At 45.1% G+C, this 3,520-nt stretch overlaps 1 protein-coding gene across 1 annotated transcript; it reads right to left on the bottom strand.

Moving 5' to 3' along the window:
* Positions 1-107: 107 nt before the first annotated feature.
* Positions 108-653, bottom strand: LOC107043444. The gene has a single exon (XM_015264964.1). The coding sequence runs from the start codon at positions 651-653 to the stop codon at positions 108-110; it is 546 nt and encodes a 181-aa protein (XP_015120450.1).
* Positions 654-3,520: the final 2,867 nt, after the last annotated feature.

The following is a 3,520-nucleotide window of genomic DNA, read 5'->3' as shown; positions in this document are numbered from 1 at the left end:
CATTACGCGGAAATTCACATGGGCTGTCTTATATATTACCGTGTTCTGCGCGTTTGACTCGCCCATGTCTCTGAGTCCCAGATCGCGCAGTTTTTCTAGACTCATTCCTAGTTTAAATTTTTGTTAGAGGGACTCGCAACAGCTGGATTCTCCTGTTGTCCCTCTCCCTTGATTTCCTCAGAAGCCATTTTTCTGGGGAATTGCTTCTTTATTAAATGTGAGGGGGTTCTACATTCTCGCGCGAAGTGTCCGGGTTTGGAGCACTTGTAGCAACTGTAATCAGCGGTGTTGGGTTTCTTCTCCCGCTTATCATTTTGTTTCCCCCTTTTATAATCTGAGTTGCCTTTACCGCTCTGAAAACCGCGTCTCTGCCCGTCGGCTTTGGCTGAATTTGTGGCTTTAATGTCCAATGCCCTCAAATCAGCTTCAAGGGCGTCGTCATCGATTGATTCTGTTGCTCTAATTTTCGCTTGCCCTTGAAACTGCTTTGTTTTTGCGTGCAATTTTCTGAGTTGTTCGAAATCTTCGGTCTCTTTTAATTTGGATTCGATTGTCACTGCAACGCCGACGGCTTCGTCAAAAGAGGTAGGTGTCAGAGGGAACATCATGTTCTTGATGTCTCTTCTGAGTCCTGCGAGGAATGCTTCCCTCATGTTCAGTTTTATGCCATGAATGGTAATACCGTAATCAGCCGTCGGGTCCGTGTCAAGTCGACTCTGTGCTTTTAATTGGAGAGCTCTGAAACGCGCTTCATAGTCGGTTACTGATTNTGACGGCTTCGTCAAACGAGGTAGGTGTCAGAGGGAACATCATGTTCTTGATGTCTCTTCTGAGTCCTGCGAGGAATGCTTCCCTCATGTTCAGTTTTATGCCATGAATGGTAATACCGTAATCAGCCGTCGGGTCCGTGTCAAGTCGACTCTGTGCTTTTAATTGGAGAGCTCTGAAACGCGCTTCATAGTCGGTTACTGATTCCCCGTATTGCTGATATAAACGTGACATTTTTGCGAGGATTTGACGTAAATTTTCTCTAGTTCCGAATGAAAGACGAAGCTTCAGGATAAGGTCATCGAGTGAATAGATGCTAGTTAATGCGCTCTCCACTGCCAATCTTGCCTTGGGGCCGAATTTTGGTAGTATTTGATGGAAGAAATTGAATTCATCTCCNTAGTTTTATGCCATAAATGGTAATACCGTAATCAGCCGTCGGGTCCATGTCAAGTCGACTCTGCGCTTTTAATTGGAGAGCCCTGAAACGCGCTTCATAGTCGGTTACTGATTCCCCGTATTGCTGATATAAACGTGACATTTTTGCGAGTATTTGACGTANGCGCTTCATAGTCGGTTACTGATTCCCCGTATTGCTGATATAAACGTGACATTTTTGCGAGGATTTGACGTAAATTTTCTCTAGTTCCGAATGAAAGACGAAGCTTCAGGATAAGGTCATCGAGTGAATAGATGCTAATTAATGCGCTCTCCACTGCCAATCTTGCCTTGGGGCCGAATTTTGGTAGCATTTGATGGAAAAAATTAAATTCATTTCCCGGTTTCAAAAGTCGACGTGACATATTTAAACTGGTAATGAATCTTTCAACATCGTCCCCAACTTCGTATTTCGGCAGTGGTCTAATGGCATTTCTCACTCTTTGATCCTCTCCATAAAAATTTTCTAATCTTGGATTATATCCCATTCCTGGTCCATATCCCTGTCCTTCAATGCCCAGATTTAATTCCGGTCTTGTGTTCCCGCCTCCAAAATTATTATTCGGTGTTACGGTTCCGGCATTCATTCCCTGTGTTGCGTTTAAGCCGCCAAGACCGAGATTTGANTGATGTTGGGTTTCTTCCCCCGCTTATCATTTTGTTTCCCCCCTTTATAATCTGAGTTGCCTTTACCGCTCTGAAAACCGCGTCTCTGCCCGTCGGCTTTGGCTGAATTTGTGGCTTTAATGTTCAATGCCCTCAAATCAGCTTCAAGGGCGTCGTCATCGATTGATTCTGTTGCTCTAATTTTCGCTTGCCCTTGAAACTGCTTTGTTTTTGCGTGCAATTTTCTGAGTTGTTCGAAATCTTCGGTCTCTTTTAATTTGGATTCGATTGTCACTGCAACGCCGACGGCTTCGTCAAAAGAGGTAGGTGTCAGAGGGAACATCATGTTCTTGATGTCTCTTCTGAGACCTGCGAGGAATGCTTCCCTCATGTTCAGTTTTATGCCATGAATGGTAATACCGTAATCAGCCGTCGGGTCCGTGTCAAGTCGACTCTGTGCTTTTAATTGGAGAGCTCTGAAACGCGCTTCATAGTCGGTTACTGATTCCCCGTATTGCTGATATAAACGTGACATTTTTGCGAGGATTTGACGTAAATTTTCTCTAGTTCCGAATGAAAGACGAAGCTTCAGGATAAGGTCATCGAGTGAATAGATGCTAGTTAATGCGCTCTCCACTGCCAATCTTGCCTTGGGGCCGAATTTTGGTAGCATTTGATGGAAAAAATTGAATTCATCTCCCGGTTTCAAAAGTCGACGTGACATATTTAAACTGGTAATGAATCTTTCAACATCGTCCCCAACTTCGTATTTCGGCAGTGGTCTAATGGCATTTCTCACTCTTTGATCCTCTCCATAAAAATTGTCTAATCTTGGATTATATCCCAGTCCTTCAATGCCCAGATTTAATTCCGGTCTTGTGTTCCCGCCTCCAAAATTATTATTCGGGGTTACGGTTCTGGCATTCATTCCCTGTGTTGCGTTTAAGCCGCCAAGACCGAGATTTGACCTGGCAACTCCCAGATTTGACCCTGCAAATCCTAGATTCGACCCTGCAAATCCTAGATTCGACCCTGCAAATCCTAGATTCGACCCTGACGTCGGACTTCCGAATCCCATTCCTTGCCTGGCGAATCCGTAGTCTGTACCAAATGCGTGTGTCGCGCCTAATTCTGATCGTCTCATCCCATAATGTATGCCGGACGCTGAGTTATTTTGTCCCAATCCCAAATTTACTCTATTGTATTCTGGATTTCCCCCATACATTGAGGTCGATTGCCCTAATCCGTAGTTTGACATGCTAACGTTTGAGAATATTCCCGGTGTCTGTGGATTATTTAAGGGTGGTGGGGAGGTATTTCTTGAACTCGCGCTCATTACCGCACTGGTACTCGTGTACGTCACGGTAGTGTTCGTTGTACTCGAGGCTGAATGGCCTCGCTTGTTATTGTCGCGGGTGTCACGGCTACCGTCGGCACACCTGTTCTCGCGTCTTGTATGCCGTCCATATTTATCCTAATTAATTCTAATCTTGAGAGGTACGGTCTCGAGTCGTCGTTCCGTCTGTCTCGTCGATTATTCCGATTGGTCAACGATCGCTCTGAACGCGTGGGTGGAATTTTGAGGCTGTTTGTGTACTTACGTAGACCCAAAAACGGCGAATAAGAGCCACAATTTCATCCTCCTTCCTCTCGTTGGTGTTTTAATCGCGTTCGTTGTCTCTGCGCGTTGCTTCTCTGCTGGTTGTCC

This window comes from Diachasma alloeum, unplaced genomic scaffold (assembly GCF_001412515.2).
Source record: "Diachasma alloeum isolate Michigan unplaced genomic scaffold, Dall2.0 Dall_scaffold_00575, whole genome shotgun sequence".
NCBI classification, from domain to species: Eukaryota; Metazoa; Arthropoda; class Insecta; order Hymenoptera; family Braconidae; genus Diachasma; species Diachasma alloeum.
This window is presented reverse-complemented; position numbering and strand designations above follow the sequence as displayed.

Excerpts from the sequence above, each read along its gene's own strand:
- LOC107043444 (XM_015264964.1), bottom strand. The coding sequence starts at position 653 with ATGAGGGAAGCATTCCTCGCAGGACTCAGAAGAGACATCAAGAACATG.